The sequence below is a fragment of the Prosopis cineraria genome, unplaced genomic scaffold, assembly GCF_029017545.1.
Source record: "Prosopis cineraria cultivar Desert tree isolate PC_DT_omini unplaced genomic scaffold, ASM2901754v1 PC10, whole genome shotgun sequence".
Classification (NCBI taxonomy): domain Eukaryota; kingdom Viridiplantae; phylum Streptophyta; class Magnoliopsida; order Fabales; family Fabaceae; genus Prosopis; species Prosopis cineraria.
This window is the reverse complement of record NW_026555341.1, coordinates 400,357-418,322: the sequence shown is the minus strand read 5'-3', so window position 1 is coordinate 418,322 and position 17,966 is coordinate 400,357. Positions and strand designations below refer to the sequence as shown.

Genomic DNA, 17,966 nt, shown 5'->3' with positions numbered 1-17,966 from the left:
AAAACGAAGGGAAAATATAATTTTATATTTCTATATTTTACTCACATTTTGCTATTAATTTTTGTATTTTTTTTTGTATTTTTTATCTCTATATTTTTTTATTATTTTAGATCTCTCTATAAATAAAGTATAGAGACTTTGAAGGGAACTAAAATAATGAAAAATAAAATTATGAGGACTAAAAATTTTGAAAAAAAAATATAAGGACTAATAGTAAAATATGAGTAAAATATGGAGATATAAAATTATATTTTCTGAATAACTGAAAATGAAACCAGCTATAAAGATGCGTTCTTCTCATGGGCCATCATAACTCAAATCAAATAGAAGTACAGGTTGTTTCCATCAGTCATAAACACAGGTCATATAATGATTATATGCCTCAGATATAATTCATAGCTTAAGAGAGTCACGCACATTATTGCTCCCATTTCATCTGAACATGATGTTGTATGGGGGTTCTATTCAGATCTGAACAGAACCCCCATGCACTTAATCCATACATTAATTAAAAATTAAAACTCCAACCACAACCAAATTCGACACCTAAGTTAACTACCTGAAGAGGTATTTAGAATACGGGATCATCCCTTCCCCTTATGTAGCACCTGTTCACTGAGACTCTATTCAAGCTTAGGATCACAATAGACTTTCATAGCATTAGAGAACTCTCTGAGAGAAACCCTCCTTGAAGAACACGTTTCGAAATCAAAAAGTTCGTAATAACTATGGGTCCAGCTTATAAAATTTATCGATCTAAACATGGTAGTGAAAGTACATATTGCCTTGACACCTTCTCACGAGAGTATACTGGATGACACAATATACTTCCTCATTATAAGCCCGATATTCAGTCCACGCCTCCACAACACAATCACCACGTAGATAAACCGAGATCATGTCCCTCCTTCCTCAGGGGTAGCAGTGAGCTAAAAAATCAGTATGGAGAAAATATAAATTGTATGATCAAAATAAAAGCTTACACAACTTCATTCTACAATATAAGATAACTCGCTATTTTATCCTGCACAACTATCCACGGCTCTTTCTTCAACAGCCCTTCCATCTCTGCCCAGTCTAGACATCCAACGGTCACACGGAGACCAACAACATCAACAAACAGAAGGAACCATGATTTCTATTAGATAAATAGAAATGAAGACAACAAACAGCAACGAAATCCAAGTATTTTAAAAAAATAAACTCTAAGATTACATGTGACACGCCACGTAGGGAAATGCTCTTACGTCAAGTCCCCTATTAAGGACAACCTGAAGTTGTGACCAGGGAAGTTCCATTCGTGTTCACGGATTTGAGTGGAGGGGAGAAACTCAATGTGATATCTGCGATGTACTGGGGCACCTCCACGCACAACAGACATATTACATATGTCGTTCGTTTTATCCTTCTCAAAACGATTTTTGAAACCACCCATGAGAACGTTCCCAACAGTACAGACTTCCATACGACTACCCTTTGACTGTGTTAAGACATGAACAACTTACCATCAGGATGGAAGTAATATATACACGGAAATGTAAACAGAAAAAATGAAGGAGAAATCACCATATTTCCAAACGTAAAACTCACCTGAGCATCGAAGACGAGATAGGTCGATGGATCAGAGACGCTTGGGATAACCAAGATCCAAGTCCAACGAGAAAACTTCATCACTGGTCCGGCCATAAATTCGATCAACCTTTACCAGTATACACCATGAAAACTTACTTGGATCAATGCTGCTCAGGAGGTCAAAATGCTCTCTTGCTGATGCTATAAGCGTGGAGACAGCCATTATTAGGGCAGAACAAAGAACGAGCGCTACAAGTCTCGTATCTGGTGGTGGAGCTGAGACAAGCAACGGCGCTTGGCCAGAAATCCTCAGGCATGGGTATGCCTTCTCTCCTTTTTCTACCCACCCTCTTCCAATCTTTTCTTGTACAATTATTATTAAAATATTAAATTATAAAAATATAAATAATAAAATTTAAATCACTAAAATTTAATAACAATAATTTAAAAATATAGTAAAAGTAAAATGAAATGAAATATTTTAAAGGTGATCAAATTTAAATTGTTCAAAATCTTAATGCAATGATTAAAAGTTAAAAAGAAAAGGAAAAAGGATGGAAAGAAAGAATCCTCTCCTCGGGCATGAAGGTACCGTACCGAAAGTAGGGAGAGTTAGAAGGAAGATGGATATTTTTGGGAGAGTGATGAAGAGAGTCCAGATGGGTTACGGAGATTGGTTAGAAGGGACGGCGTGTTTATTCAGGAGAGAGGGTTGAGAGATCAGATCGAGAGTCACCAACCCTTATGCGCTTTCTTCAGCCAATATTGAACACATGTTGAAGAGATACTCGCAAGAGACGAAACAATCCAAAGTTACTGTTTACTGGGGAAGTGTGCTGGAAATGGAATACATTTCTATTATACGTTGATCATAATCTATCTCATTCAATTTTGCGGGAGAATATGCACATCTAACAAAATTCCTGTGTCTAAAAGTAAAAGAATAAACCATTCTCTGTCAACGAGCGACCTGACTTCTCATAGCACCTCTCGAAATGGATGAACAGTACTATTGACATGAGCGCGATTGTTTAAGCTTTTTTTTTTTTAATTGAAAAATCACTCTTTCTTTTTTGGGAAAAAGTCTATTTTCTAAAATTATATTATATTTGTTTAAATCTTTGACAATAGTCAAAATACAAAAAGTAATAAATTTTAGATTATTATTTTGAGAGGTTACTTTGAATGAAAAGTACATTCACACTACTGAGATTATTAATGTCCTGACTTGATAATAGAAAATCGAGGCCTATCATGTTATTGGAATTGCTCCAATTTAAAAAATTACTTGTTACCTAAAAAGAAAACAAAAATAAAGAGAATTGAGAGTAGGAAGCATGTAGAATGGCGGGGAAGAGGGAAACATATATTTTGGGCAAAAGGGAAAATAATAAAAGTAAAGAAAAGGTTTTGAATATTTTGGGCGGTAGGATCGGGAAGGAGTGGGGGTTCACTTCACCCATTGGAGGTGATGAACGAAGAGAAACGAATTAACAAGCAGGCTCTGCCCCTAAATGAGTAAAAAGGAAAGAAAATAAAATCCAAAAACAACAACAAATCCCATATATTTTGAAACATTGTATATTCTCATCATTCCTATTCCATCTATTGCACTTGTATTGTACTCCTTCGGTCCTTCCCACAACACTCGTCATACTATCCTTGCTCTCACAAGTCACTCGATCACGTAACGTTCCGTTATAAATACCCACTCACAATTCTCGAGCTCCAAGGCTGTCAATCATAGCTTGGCTTCTTCAAAGATCAACCATGCAGAGCCCTAACAGCTCTCCTTCCCCCTCCCCCTCCCCCAAACACCCTCCCTCTCCCGCCTCTAACACCAATACCGATAATCCTCCTGCTGCTCCGGCCGCCGGAGATAAAGGAAAAGGGTTGTCCAAGAGCACCTTGAGGATCTCTAGCCACGGTTCCCCTTCCCATGCCGACGCGGCCTCACCCGAGGATTTACATGTACCTATCCGGGAGTTGGTCGCTCTGGGTTCGGGCCAGGGCGGGTCTGCGGCGAAGCATGTGGACGAGCCCGTGATGGCAGGCCGGTCGAAGAAGATTAGGCTGCATCTGAAGCGCAAGCCCGCGGTCGCTTCTGCTTCCCCGGGCTGTCCCATTTGTCTATTCTGTCTCCGGCGCTTCTCCACTCGGGCGGACTTGCTCGACCATCTTCAAACGGAGCACTGCACGTCACATGAACAAGGTATAATCAAACATGGTGTAGCACTACGTGCTACTAGCTAGCTAGCTAGGACGTCGTTGCATTTTTTATGATCCTACTTGTACTTCTTTCCGTTTGCTTCTTCTGCTCTTCTTATATACATGTGCATATCCCGGGAAAAAAAAGGTTAACAGTTTCCTGATCGACAATCTCACACATGTATTATTCGATCTATCTGAGTTGCACTATATATAGTTGCTTCGCGCGCCTGCAATGGAATTAAGTATTGAAGTGAATATTTGAGAGATTTTATGTGTGTTAGGTGAAGGTAAGGGTGGAGGAGACAGCGGTGCTGCGAAAAAGAGCCAGGAGGGTTCATCTGCTGCGACCGAAAGGAATGATGGATTGGATCTGAACCGGCCAGCAAAGGAAGTGCAGGTTTCTGATGAGACAATTGATGGCCCTCGTAAGAAGTTTCGATTTGACCTCAATGAGTTGCCTCCAGAGGATGAAGAAGATGAGAACTGGCCCTAAGCTACATTAGACCTCGCAGGCTGTCTTATATATATATATATTATATATATTCCTATCTCTGTGTTTGATTTTAATTTCATTTAATTTCCTGAGATTTAAGTTCACGTTCTATCTCTTCAATTTATATGGTTCAGGAAAGACTGTTCAAATATATCAAACTAGCTATTTGGGTTCCATAAGCACACCTGTTTATAGTCTTGGTATAATCCTGGGTTTGGTCCAAGCGATCCTTAATCAGAATGCTATTATTGTATGTATGCTAGCTGGTTTCCGTTATAGGTCGATCTTGGTTTTGAACTCGAACTGGAACTCAATTAAATATCAAATTGAATGAGGTGGCATGATATAAAAGTGAGAGAGCTTTCACATTAGGTTGGAAATCCCAACCCAAAGGATGAAGAAATGTTAATGGAGATCCTCTCCACTTTAATTTTCAATATTCTCGTTAAGATCAAGCACATAAAAGTGCGTTTAGAATCCCCGCCATATATTGCCTGCCGAGTGCTGATCAATTTGCAACCGAGCAGATATATAGCCAATGGACGTAACCATATCCAAGTAATGGTACCTAGCCCGTAAAACTTGAAACAACAAGTCTTGTGTATTTATCTACTTCAAATTCAGGATAAGTCACCATATTGTTATGAAAAATTAATTATTTTGATATCATTTCGTTTGAAGACTCGTCTCATGACTTTTATCGTGCCTTGCTTGAAAATGAGTAGTTCATGAAAAAAGAACATACGATCAGAGATTCAGAGTGAACGGAAAAATGATATTAAAAAAAAAAATATTACCCGTTCCTGTGCCACCCGTTTACTACTAGTATCCTTCAATAAATCAAATTCTCGTCTGATTTCACTTACAATTAATTGAAATATTAGGAAACTAATCAAAAATTTTCCAAAATGAAATAAATTACAGAAAAATTGTGCAAAACGAAAGTACAGTTATATTAACAATATGGTGAAATCAATTTATTTCTTGAAAATTAAATACTAGAAGAAACGTGTGCATTTTTTTATTATATATATATATATATATATATAAAATATTTTACGTAGGTTCTTATCTTTATTGTCAAAAAACTCTCTTACATATACAGGTTAACATTTCTTTCTTAGCAAGTCTCTTTCAGCTACATAATTGATTAGGGGAACACCTGAACAATATAAGGGCACAGAGAACATGTTTTACGTAGGACATGATCCATTCAAAAAGTAATGATATCAAATTCAGAGAGTCTGAACATTCCGCCTTAGAGAGGAGTAAATAAAACATTCAATTAATCCTCTTTTTAAGTCAAAGCTAATTGAGGTAAATTTTTATGCGAATATAGCCTTCTCTCCATTATATACGTAAATACGTGTTGTAATTAGGAAGAGCAAATGTGAGTTACGTTCGTATATCATCTTTAAATCCCTCTCTTTCTCGGACTCCTAATTCATACCAGGAATGTGATATCTCCTATATATTATATATAACTGAGAATCCATATATTTAATGGGGGAAATCCCAGTAGATTTGTTACATACATTACACACTTAATTTCACTTTAAAGGTTCAGCTGCAGCTCAATGTGACACTGGGCGATTTGCTTTTCTCGGAAAGAATAGAAGAAATGCATGCTTTTTTAGGAAAGGAGAGAAAACCCATTAAACTCATACATACGTGTACGAATGCATGCATGTTCATATATTCAGAATATAATCTTCCCTTTTTGATAGCTGCTCTTGTAAATCTTATAACTTAAATGCAGGTTCATATAATTACTAATTTCACGTGAACATAAAACAATTAAATAAAATTTATTTAAAAATGCAAACAAAAAAGTAATAAAAAGCTTCTAAAAAGTGATGTGCTCATTTTTGTGATTGGCTGTGAGCACACAAAAGGAGGGGAGCCAGGAGAAGTGGTACGCGAGACGGTGAGAGATTCATCAGCGAGCAGGATGGGAAAAGAAGAGATATTGATGACTCGCAACAAAAAAAAAAGACTCGCAACCAAAAAAAAATAAAATTGTTGTTGCTTTTGTAGCAACGCATGCAACAGCAAGACTCCTCTCGCAGTCCCACCCACGATTTCATGAATGTTATCACTCATATCTTATAAATTATATGACTTCTTGTAAATTTTATATTGAATAACCTATTTAATGTACTAATGATTTTATCTCTGCATGCAATATTTGTAATAGCACTTTGACCTCAATGTAATTTCATCGCCAACACTCTCACTACGCCGAGTATAAGTAAATTATTCGAAGCATATGTTAGGTGCAGAAACAAATAAAATTTTGTCTAATCGTGGACTAAAATGTGAATGCGAGTACAAATGTTGAAGAAATCAAAAGAAATAATGGTTTTGTCCCCCTTGTAACTTGGATCGTGGGGTTGTCCACGAGAGCAGGTCGCTGACCCGTGGGGTCCTTCCACATGTGAAGACACCATCATCGTCCGGCACTTGTTCGGCTGAACCAGTCGAAGATGTTACCTGTTCCGTTTGTTTCGGAGTTTGGCCATAGCCATCCCGTGCTTGCGACGAGGGGTCCACACATGCTCTACCTTACCCGTGTATTACTATTACCTTCTCAGAAGGGGGACATAGCCTGCTTTCACGCTCATCTTTTTGCCTCTCGATCGTATTTCGGTTACTCTGACAACAAACTTTCTAGTGTCAGGTGACTTTCTTCTCCTTGTCTTATGCATTTTCGTGGAACGTAGGAAAGCTTCACAAATGAATGGGCTTCATTTCATGTTTTTGGTGGAAATTGTTTAGATTGACTCAATTTATCTAGTTTGAGTACTCTGAGGTTAGTGCTACCTCAGTTGATCTGGAACTCATACAAATCCAAGTAATGATCCATTGATTTGGATTTGTTAATAATAAATCTCAAGCTTGACTTTTTTCTTTTGTTCCTTTTTCTTTTCTTTTTTTGCAAATGCACGTTTTTCTTCACTAAGTAATGAGCATGAGTGTATGTTTCTGTTGTTTGTAGCGAGCTGGGATTCCAGTAATGATGGACAAGGCAGATTCTGAGACAGATTCGAAACAAAAGTTGTACACGCGTATGCGCCTTTGGGAATATCCGGATCAGTATGTCATTGAGCCCTCGGATGGCTCTTTTGGCTCTTCTTTGTCTGTTAGTCGAAAGGATGGCTCGATGAAGCTCATTGGTTGGCTATTTCGTGTTTTCTGTCTTAGGCTTGATGCTATGCAGCACAACATTTTCTCTTTCCCTTCCCCTCCTCTTAACGCATTCCTTTTTCTTATCTATTCCTTTTTGCTTTGCCAGATGAGATTCCACACTACAGCTCCCTTCGAGTTCCTAAAATCTGGAAAATTTTTGGTGTGGTTGGGATGTTGAGGTTTTTGAGTGGTAAGCGCTAAGCATTCTTAGGAGCATAGCCACATAAACCATGATTTGAGGGTTAAAGGTATAATTCATATGTCAAAGTGATAATTTATGTTTTTTTTTTTTATTGTCAATCATAACATCATGCCTTGTATCTGTGTTCAAACCCATTCATATGATTGCTATAATGTGAAGGAGATTATGCCGGGGATCAACAAGAAACAAATAGAGAATAAGATTCCAAGGACGAATTAAATATTATGTTGCATGCAAAATTGCACGAATGGTACCTGTAGTTCATTCATCATCGTAGTTCGTGCACTAGGTCCCCAGCTTTTTCATTGCTTGTATTTTTGACTTTGGTCACGATAGCTAAAGGCAAGGGTGTGCAATTTTCAGTTCCAATTCGGTTTTGCACACCCCTAGCTAACAATATGGTTTTGTAAATGTAATTTTACATGTCTTAACCTTGGCTTGGGAAAATTTATTGACGCGGACTCAAATTAGGTCTATCACTTCGACGCCGATATACTTTACTATGCTTCCAGGTTCATATTTGATGGTTGTAACTCAGTATGAAAATGCTGGATCTTATTTGGGGCATCCAATTTTCAAAATTTCATCCTTGAAGACCTTTCCTTGTAATAATTCTCTTGAGAATACTCCTGCTGAGCAGGTAAGCTTATAACCAAAAAAAAAAAAGGAAAAGAAAAAATAAAAAACAGCGACAGAAAAATTTGATCTCATGTTCTCCAGCAGTTTTGGGACTAAAGAACTACTGTTGGACTATCTCTGGCAGAAGAAGACAGAGATTGAGTTCTCTGGGCTGCTAAATGTTGCAGAGAGGACTTCTGGTCTGTTCTTCTCATATGCCATCAATTTAACCCTGAGGTGAACTTCTTTGGATATTTTTGATTTGTAACTACGTCCGGAATATCATGATAATGAGATTATCGATTTACTGGCTTTGTGAATACGTAAACATACACAGCTGTGCATAAAGTAAGGAAGCAGTAATAATTCTGAGTTTGATTCGTAAGAGAGTGCAACATCTAAAGCTAATGTAAGAGACAAGTCTAGAACACCTTTCAAATGCACTTTGGATGATACTGCATTAGTCTTTGATGTTAAATGTCTAGAGCCTACTAACCCATACATGTTTGATACTGCATGAGCCATTGATATTAAATGGATAAAGCGTACAAATCAGTACATGTTTGAGTGTTATCTTACACAAGTGGCATTCATACTGCAATTTCAAAAGTGTCGGCATGTAAGTGAATGTGAAATACATATATTATAATCCTAGGAGATTATGGATGTTTACATTTTAAAAGCAGAGCTTATTACGAGGATAGGGACTTTCTCATAAGGAAAAAGTTCCTTATTCTTATTGAGGGAAAATGAATTTTCAAATTGCGTCATCAGCATCATATTGACTGTTGATATTATGTGGTGCAGTGTCCAGCGAATGCATGATCTGGGGGCTCAGTCTAGATGTGTTCCTCTTTGGAGGCAGGTAATATACAATGTCTATTGTTTACAGTTAACGTTTTGTTTAAGATACTTCTATCACAAGAGCGCAAAGTGCCTCCTTCATAGGCTGTTTCCGTTATTATTCATTGGCCCATACTTCTTGCTGCCTATTTAGACAATGTCTACTATAGGATGATTCTTTCTGCACCTTTTGTTTCCCTTTATTATTATGCTTATGCCACCACCAAATATTTTGTCACAGGCAGAGCCTCGATTTCTCTGGAACAATTATATGCTGGAAGTCCTCATAGAAAACAAGGTGGGTTTTGTGGACAAATTAGTGTTAGTTTCTAGTATTCCCCCCTTTCTTCATTACCTATACATTTTATAATACCAACTAATATGTGTGGTCCTGATCTTTCAGCTTGATCCATACATACTGCCCGTTGTCCAAGGAAGTATACTTATCTCCATGTTAAATTAACCATTTTAGGTTGTTGTATCCTACTGACACGTGTTTTTCTGTTTGAATTTTGGTTTGACCATATCACTTAGCAACTTATGTTCAAGGTTTCTCCTTAACCAATCATTAGGCTTTCATCACTTTCAATGAGCAATTGGCAAGGACATAATTGACATCACTTTAATTGCAAGGAGATGCTCGAGAAGAAATGGTATTCATTGTTTGATAAAAATCTCATTATTTCCATCTTATATGTGACTTCGTATGTTGCATTCGTTTATGAGCTTTTATTATTTACAGCATCCATATCCTTTAGGCCAAGAAATATTTAAATGAATGCACTTATTAATTTGGTGTTGATAACCAATAATGGTAGCAGCCATTATGAAAAAATTACTGTTTTTTTTCCCCCAGAATTTTGACTGATTGCTCTTTCCTTTGTTTCATGCTAATACATTGATTTATTTTCTGAGATATGAAATTTAATCTACAAATGTATGTGTCAAAACTTTACCATTTGTGGCTGCTTAGTAAAAGCACTAACATATTAAGAAATATTCTTTTGCGGATGCTTAGTTGTATAATATTTTTTTCTTTTAAATGTTGTGTTGAAAATTGAAATAGCTTCACTTTTGTTCATTGGTTGGTCAAATAATGGTTTTAAATACAAGTCGCATTTTTTGAAAGGAACTCGGATGTGGAGAAGAGGAGCTGACTCTGATGGTTATGTTGCTAATTTTGTGGAAACTGAGCAAATTACGCAGATTAATGGGCATACAGCTGCGTTTGTTCAGGTAACACTTAGATTATCACGTGACAACCATACGGTGGGCTTGCTCTGTCAATTTTTTATGAGCTGGCTGAATAATTTGTTATTTTACATTCAATAAATTTAAAAAAAAAATGTTTCATTTCAGATCTGGAATTAGTACAATGTAATTCCTCCAAATTACTGGTACTGAACTTTATGAAGCTCTAGCCAATCATAGGAAAAGCCTTATGGCCAGCTTTTTGGCCTGTGGGGGCATAAAGAAGCCGTTAAATTGTTATAAATGACACTTGGTTACAAAATTTTTGGCTCTGCTAGGTGATAGTGCAACTGGGAAGAGTGGCAAGTGAAAGAATGTGGATAACAAATGAAAAGTGCTAATGCTTTCGTGGTGGAGGTATACAAATTTGAGGAAGCAATATTAAGATTATTACCGATTTAATCCTGTCATCAACAATATTTTAAATTAGAAAGCAGTCAAGAAGGATAATTAGGGATACAATACAAGTAGGTCATTTGTGGTGAATAGAGACAAGAAGATTATACATTACCAGGCTCCAAATGCAATAAGCGACGATGGCTTTAAGAGCATTATGCACAATTATCTTTAGGTCTATTTGACTTTGTCAAACACGGGTCTATCTGGAGAGAATTTTTTGTATTAGCCATCATCTTAACCAGAAGCTGAGGTCATAGTTTCTGAGTGGATACATCTTTCTTTGAAGTTAGATCAGCAGTCATAATTGTTTAGTTTATTCACAAGTGCACGACAGTTTGGATAAAGCCAAACTGGGAAAGCTGGGATGCTTGCTATCAAATTTGTGAGATGGATGTTAACTGTCTTTAATTTATGGATACTAGCAATAGCATGTCATTCAAATCATCTATTTAAATTCATAAAATGTAAAAACGCCTAGTGGTCAAACAAAGGATTTTCCTATAAAGATTGGACTACATCAGGGATCATCTCTGAGTCCTTATCTGTTCAATTTGATCTTAAATGTTTTGACGGAACATATTCAAGGAGAAATTCTCAAATATATGCTCTTCGCAGATGATATAGTTCTTATAATAGAGACAAGAGAAGAGGTTAATTGCAAACTTGAGTTATGGAAGAGGATATTGGAGTCGAAAGGTTTCCGTCTGAGTAGGAGTAAGACGGAATATTTATATTGTAAATTTGGTAAGAAACTATTCGACAATAATTTGGAAGTAAAATTGGGAGATCAAATTATACCTCAAGTGGAAAAGTTTAGATATTTGGGAGCCATTATTCAAAATGATGGCGAAATCAGTGGAGATATTTCACATAGGATTCAAGCTGGGTGGTTTAATTGGAGAAAAGCTAAAGGAGTTATTTGCGACCGTAAGGTGCCTAATAAACTTAAAAGAAAGTTTTATCGCACTGCTATCAGACCGGTAATGTTATATAGTAGTGAATGCTGGGCTTTAACGGGACAGCAAGAGCATAAAGTTGGAGTAGCAGAGATGAGAATGTTACGATGGATGTGCGGACATACACGTAAAGATAAAATTTGAAATAAGCACGTACGCGAAAAAGTGATGGTAGCACCTATTGAGAAAAAAATGGTAGAAAATCGGTTGAAATGGTTTGGGCATGTACAAAGAAGACCAAGGGAGGCACCAGTGAGAAGAGTGGAGCATATAACTTTGAGTCCGATTAAGAGGGGTAGAGGAAGGCCTAAGAGAACACTCTTGGAAGTTGTTGAACGCGATCTCTTAATTAATAATATTCCTAAAAGCTTGATAAATGATAGAGCACAATGGTGTCTTGCAATCCATGTAGCCGACCCCACCTAGTGGGATAAAGGCTTGTTGTTGTTGTAAGATCTCTTGTTGTTCTTTGACAGGTTCGTGGTTCAATCCCATTGCTCTGGGAGCAAATTGTTGACTTGACATATAAGCCCAAGGATGAGTTGGTAAAAGTTGAAGAATCTGTAAGTGGTTATTGATTGTTGAGTTTTTATGTTTTTACAATCTAATACTTTCTTTTGTATCTGACTACTATTGTATTGCCTATGATGCAGCCTCGAGTAATGGAGCGTCATTTCATAGATTTAAGAAAAAAATATGGGGCCGTGTTAGCTGTTGATCTTATCAACAAGGTGAATATTCTTTCACTGCATAATTGCTTTACTAGTATGTATTATTACTTATGCGCTGTGCAATTTTTTATGGATGTATTTTTTGTGAATATATCTTACGCATCAGCATTCATCTATATTAGTGCATTTTCCTTTCCCCCTTGAATCTTATCAGCATGGAGGAGAGGGGCTGCTGAATGAAAAGTTTGCAGATACAGTGCAGTCTGTCGTTAGCGATGATACAAGGTATTAACTTTTAAATTGATGCTTTTAACTTTATCTTTGGTTTTATTCGATTTGGTTCTCTTGCATATCACCTCTCTTCCCCCTTTGTTTTTTGGTAGATACCTGCACTTTGATTTTCATCATATCTGTGGGCACATTTATTTTGACCGCCTTGCCATCCTTTATGATCAAATTTCGGATTTCCTTGAGAGAAGTGGGTATGGATTTCCTTTCTAGTTAAACTTCCCGATGTTGATTTACTAGGAAATTTAGTTTGTCTTATGATTCACACTTGCATTGCTCGGTATCCTCCAAGGAGAGTTATTCATGAACTTATAGTCTTTAAACAAAGGCCAACAACTTGTAATACTACTTTTGCTATGCTGCCTAATGTTGAATTACCTGCTATCGCATTTTGGATAATTATTAGTCATGATGTCAGATAGATGTATCAAATTCTATCTGCCAGATATATGCACCTGTTTCACTTTGTTGTGGTATAATTATTAAAATTTGCTGACTTGTAATTCTTCATAATGGCTAGCTTAATCAGATTCGTAAATAGAAACTTGACTTGTTTATTGCAATTTTGTTTTGGAATTTTAGTTATCTTCTGATGAATGAAAAGGGTGAGAAAATGAAGGAGCAAAGTGGAGTTGTCAGGACCAATTGTATTGATTGTCTAGACCGAACAAATGTAACTCAGGTTGGTATGTGCATGCCAGGGCAAGTGATTTGTGTATTAGCAATTGTACAGAAAACACGTGAACTTTTCTTCCGTATTATTGAGCACTCTAGTTTTTTGATGTTAGATGTTCTACAGTTATTTGTTCTCAAAATTTCCCAAAAAAAAAAAAAAACAACGGAGGAATTGAATATATTTGTCATCTATCCTGTGACTCGGATTCCCCCCTCCCCCAAAAAATAAAGTTCTGGAACTAGAGATGCGTACACTCTTAGCATTGGTCAAGTAGGTTTAAACCTAACATTATATGTGTGAATGCATGTGTTATGTTGACATATAACAACTACCAATATCATGATTATTTTCAAGTCGACTACGTATTGTTTCTCACATCATTTTCCTGCTCAATAATGTTTCAATATGATTCCAGAGCATGATAGGCCGAAATATGTTAGAAAATCAGCTTAGAAGGCTTGGTGTCTTTGGTCCTGAAGAAACCATTAGTTCGCATCCAAATCTAGATGAAAGCTATAAGATCTGTAAGTATATTATTAATTTCGAAGTTGTTTGTCGGAGTTATATATTCTCTGTACTATCTTTATCTGTTACATTAAAGTTTACACGGTTTTATAGAACATAAAAGCCTAGAGATCATTTCTAATTGATTCTCCCTGATCAGTATGGGCTGACCATGGCGATGATATAAGCGTTCAATATTCTGGCACTCCTGCTCTGAAAGGAGACTTTACCAGGTATTTTCTCCCTAAATCTGTCAATAGATGTCTATGTTCTTCATGCCTAAAGAAGGTAGAGAAATTGTGCATCCTTAAAAGAAGTTTGTTTCCTGTTGAATTCACAGTAGCATGACTAAAATTGTTATTATGCTTGTAATTGTATTGTCTGAAATGATGATGTATTACTTTTGACAGTAATAGTAGGCTCTATAATTTGTAGGAATTGAATTTGTCGCTTCATTTATTACTCTCATTCCCTTAATGAAATTTCATGCATTATTTTTTTATATATTAAGCGAGCTCTTCTCATGGTAATAATTACTTTAGCTATGCAATCTATTATTTTCAATTAGAATAAGAAACTTGCTAATTTATCGTGATGAAATTGTGCAATTATTTTATACTTTTGTTGAATAACTTTCAACCGGACTTTCTGATTTTGTATAAAGATTCATTGATGTTGCTATCTTTATATAGAATGTAGCTTCCATGCTTCCCCCTTCACATTCTTTGATTTGGTTGGATTCAGATTTGGGCACCGAACAATTCAAGGAATACTAAAAGATGGTTGCAATGCTCTTCTACGCTATTATCTCAATAATTTTTGTGACGGAACAAAGCAGGTACTTAGGCTTCATTTCATGCCTAATCTTAGTTCTTCTCTCTCTCTCTCTCTCTCTCACACACACAATAGTTTTCTTTAGTTTGTGCTGATCATGAAGTTATCATGCTGTAGCCAACACTGTCTTGCATTTTTAATGTGAACTATAATTCTTAAGAAATTTATTTGCTGTTTCCTTGACTGCGATGGGGCAATTCTTGTGTCATATGATTTCTATGTCAAATATATTACGTATGTTTATGTGAAGAACTTCTTACTTTGTAAGTTGCTGCCGCTTTATCGTATTGCTGGCTTCCTATGTATGTGAAGGATGCAATTGATCTCGTGCAAGGACATTACATAGTTTCTGTCAACCGAGATATGGCTCCCTCTTCTCAGAAAGGAGGCCTGGAAGCTATAGCTGTGAGTATAAGTTCAATGGAAAACTTTTCTCAATAAAAGATTGAGGCATCTGCTTTTGCTTTCGAACAGTTTTCAGAAAGGTTGCAATTTATAAATACTGTCCAACTTTTGTGACGCAGGACTAACTATATAGAGTTAATTTAGTGTTTATTTTTGGTGCAAGAGGCCAGTCAGTTCTCTTATGGAATTTTTTTTTTTAATTATAACTTGATACTTTTTTATTTCTATTAAAAAAAAGTATAGGCGAGTTAAGTTGTGAGGTCTCACCAGCTAGAGCAAACTTTACGACCTATGAATCAATACTATTTTTATTTTTTCCTTTTCTGTTTCTTATACAATATTTTGGGTGACTTCTTGTTCCTAGGTTTATAAAATACTGATCCCGTCCATACAGAGAAGTGGTAGATTGCAACAAGCATTGGTTGATAGGCATGAAAGAAAATTACCTTTGATTTTAAAATAAGAAACCTGATTATCCAGTCCAGAAAAAGTCAAGTGATTATATAGGCCTGAAAGGCAATGCAACATTGCCTCTAGTGTTGAAAATCTCTTTTGTTTTTCCTATCATTTTTATTCTTTTCAGTCATGCTGTTTGTTTATAACAGAAAGCTTGAAGCAGCTTATCATCATCTGCATCCTATGCTAATGTATATTCATTAAATTTTTGCTCTTACTCCAATTTGAAGATTGTTCTGTTTATTCTTTCAGTCCTTTCCCCTGGCTTTATCACTGGTTTTGATTGGGTTCCTTTTTGCAACAATGTCGTTGAGACAAGGTGAGTGAACTTTTGTTCGGTTAATTTAGGAATGTGAAGTATACAAAAAGCCTAAACTGTATATTAGCTAATGGTTACATGCACTTGTACATAGACATTCATGGTCTAAACATAAGGCTGAATTATACAAAACTCATCTGAACTTTGAGTTACGTATAAATAACCTCTCTAACATTTAAAACTTGTCAAGGAACCCCTTAAACTTTCAATTTCTTGAAGATAAAACCCCTGCTGCTAATTAATTTGCGATATCACTAATGGAGGGAGAATCATATATTATTGACAATATATTCCCTTAATCTTCATTTTTTATGTAGAAACCTTAGACTTTGAGTTTGTGTAGAAAGGCCATCAAATATGTGCAAACAAGTCCTTTGCCATGTGATATTGCGTTAGTGGAACAAGGAACAAATTGGGGGGGGGTGGTATCCACATGATTTTAAAAGTTTTAGGGGATTCGTATTATGTTTTAAGGAGCTTATTTGCACATTACCGAAAATTGACAGAGTTATGTATAATTTACCCATAATGTACCCTTTTTTTTTTTTGGGAGGTGAGGTAACATTACTAGGATGGGATTACAGGGAGAAGGAACATGTGAATCCAGGAGATAGATAGTGAGAAACAGCAATTAGGACAACCATTCAGTAACGAACATTAATTCATAAGGTGAGAACTGAGGTAATAATCCTGAACTTTAGTAGGCTACCGAGCTAATTTGATATCCCACATAGGAGATTAATGTAATTTAACTAACAAATGAATGGCCTAAATACAGTTCTGATCGAATGCCACAAACCCATTTCATCATTCTTCGCAATTAAAACTTACTTTACCAATTAGATTACGTTGGCGCATCATTTTTCAATAATGGAAGTCTGTCACATTTCTGAGATTTATATGAAGGCTGTAATGATGCTTCCGACAAGATCTACATAGATCATCTCTCAAGTGGGGGAGTGGTATGCTTGAAGGGGATAGCTGTGAGGCATTTAGCTTCGGTAACTATTATTTTTCCTTTGGCACGTGCATATACGCGTTAAAGTTAACAGAAGTTGGATTGACTGTGTGTTTGGATAAGAGTAGTAATTGATTTTTTAGTCCAAAGTTAATTTTTTGAGTCAAGTTATCTAAATATCTTCAATTCTACTAAAATTAATTTAAAAAAAAACAGTATTACATATTAATTATGATTAAAATCTATTATTTAATTAATTATTTTTATAATTTATTATACCCAACTGAAATTCAAACGAGTAATGAGCCAATGAAGTCAGCTATGTCTATGGTACAAAAGAGTAACTTGTAAAGCAGCGAACCATGCATGATTGTCTGAAACCCATGAGTGGTAAATGACGATGTTATGTTCACTGTTTCAACAGTTCGGTATGATTTTCGGCACTTCTTCTTTTCGCTAATCTGGGCCAGTGTCAGTTTGGGCATAGCAGCATTTGTGAGGGCCAATGGTCGGGTTTTCTGCAACAGACCTCGCCTGCTCAAGCCCCGGTGCTAGCTTATATGTACCATTCACTTGGAGCTATTAGAAGTGTTCTTTGAGATACTCTGCTTCTGCAACAGTTCTCACCTGCTAGAAGGGTGTATTTCAGATCATTTTGACCAATGCCTTCTTACATGAGTCACTGATAATTAATTGACCATAGTCCAATGATTGATAAAAACTTTGCTGCTTTGGTGGTGTTTCCTGCTATGTCATTTTACCGTCTTGTACATGTTGAGTTTTATGTACGGTTCGTTTAAGATATGGGAGCAATGGTTACTGGAAATTATGTATAGGTACATTCTTTTATTTGCAAATTTATAAACTTAAGAATTCAAGTGCTTTAGCGTTACTCAAATGGAGATGACGACAGCTGTGAAAATCAGTTCCATATTTGACTGCATTAAATGTTTCAATTCATGTGATGATGTCATGTGAGTTTGAGTATGGTTATGAATTGTAACCTTCATGTTTAAGGTTACGCACATAGATTAAAAAAAATCTTTAATTAATGTAAAATATTATTATACATTGACCAGAACACTCATTAAATTGCTTAATTTAACAAAGAGAAGGAGAAA

The 17,966-nt window shown here is 36.1% G+C and overlaps 1 protein-coding gene across 1 annotated transcript; it reads left to right on the top strand.

Annotated features, from left to right (window-relative positions):
- Positions 1-6,820: 6,820 nt before the first annotated feature.
- LOC129284376 (phosphoinositide phosphatase SAC6) lies at positions 6,821-17,743 on the top strand. The gene is given in 21 exon segments (XM_054919838.1): positions 6,821-6,956; positions 7,275-7,452; positions 7,572-7,655; positions 8,180-8,307; positions 8,431-8,522; positions 9,093-9,150; positions 9,370-9,426; positions 9,532-9,565; positions 9,701-9,781; positions 10,258-10,364; positions 12,211-12,297; positions 12,388-12,465; positions 12,620-12,690; positions 12,789-12,887; positions 13,276-13,375; positions 13,785-13,893; positions 14,034-14,106; positions 14,618-14,711; positions 15,020-15,112; positions 15,821-15,887; positions 17,270-17,743. Coding segments are annotated over 20 exon segments (1,803 nt in total). The 5' UTR covers positions 6,821-6,956; positions 7,275-7,292; the 3' UTR covers positions 17,401-17,743.
- The last annotated feature ends 223 nt before the right edge of the window (positions 17,744-17,966 follow it).